The sequence below is a fragment of the Merops nubicus genome, unplaced genomic scaffold, assembly GCF_000691845.1.
Source record: "Merops nubicus isolate BGI_N331 unplaced genomic scaffold, ASM69184v1 scaffold39210, whole genome shotgun sequence".
Classification (NCBI taxonomy): domain Eukaryota; kingdom Metazoa; phylum Chordata; class Aves; order Coraciiformes; family Meropidae; genus Merops; species Merops nubicus.
Window position 1 is genome coordinate 2,373 of NW_008582947.1, and position 463 is coordinate 2,835.

At 51.4% G+C, this 463-nt stretch overlaps 1 protein-coding gene across 1 annotated transcript in view; it reads right to left on the reverse strand.

Moving 5' to 3' along the window:
* Window positions 1-458, reverse strand: part of LOC103771851 (protein ripply2-like) — a gene marked incomplete at its 5' end in the record, with an annotated part of 1,981 nt that extends 1,523 nt beyond the window's left edge. Inside the window, one exon of the mRNA XM_008939171.1 lies at window positions 406-458. Coding sequence (XP_008937419.1) covers window positions 406-458 — 53 coding nt within the window. The remainder of the gene's footprint in view (window positions 1-405) is intronic.
* Window positions 459-463: the final 5 nt, after the last annotated feature.

Here is a 463-nt window from a genome sequence, read left to right on the forward strand (position 1 = left end):
CCACTCGTTCCCATGCCTGGAACTGTTTCAAACGCTGGAGGTCTGCACAGCAAGACAGCCTAGGAACTACATCGCCCTCCCCTCTAAAATCCTGGGCACAGGAATGAGTGGCAAGGTGCTTCAGCCCACTCCGCCAAAACACGAAAAAAAAAAAAAAAAAAAAAAAAAAAAAAAGAGATGACAAAATGAAGTGTGTGCATGTGCTTGGGAACCTAAGTCCCACACCACGCAAGCATGCCAACACCTCATCCTAAAGATCTTGTAAGTCCACAAGCTCTGACAGTCGTTTGCTCAAGGACCTGTCAGTTCGAAAGCACTCGGACGGTAAATCGGTCCGAAGGCACTTTCGTATCTACAGAAATACACGGGTGGGACCAAAAGGGGCGGGGGATCCGCTGTACTTACCTGACGGGGTGCGTGTACTGCGCCAGTTTTCGGGAGGCTTCCGCCAGCCCGCAGGGCC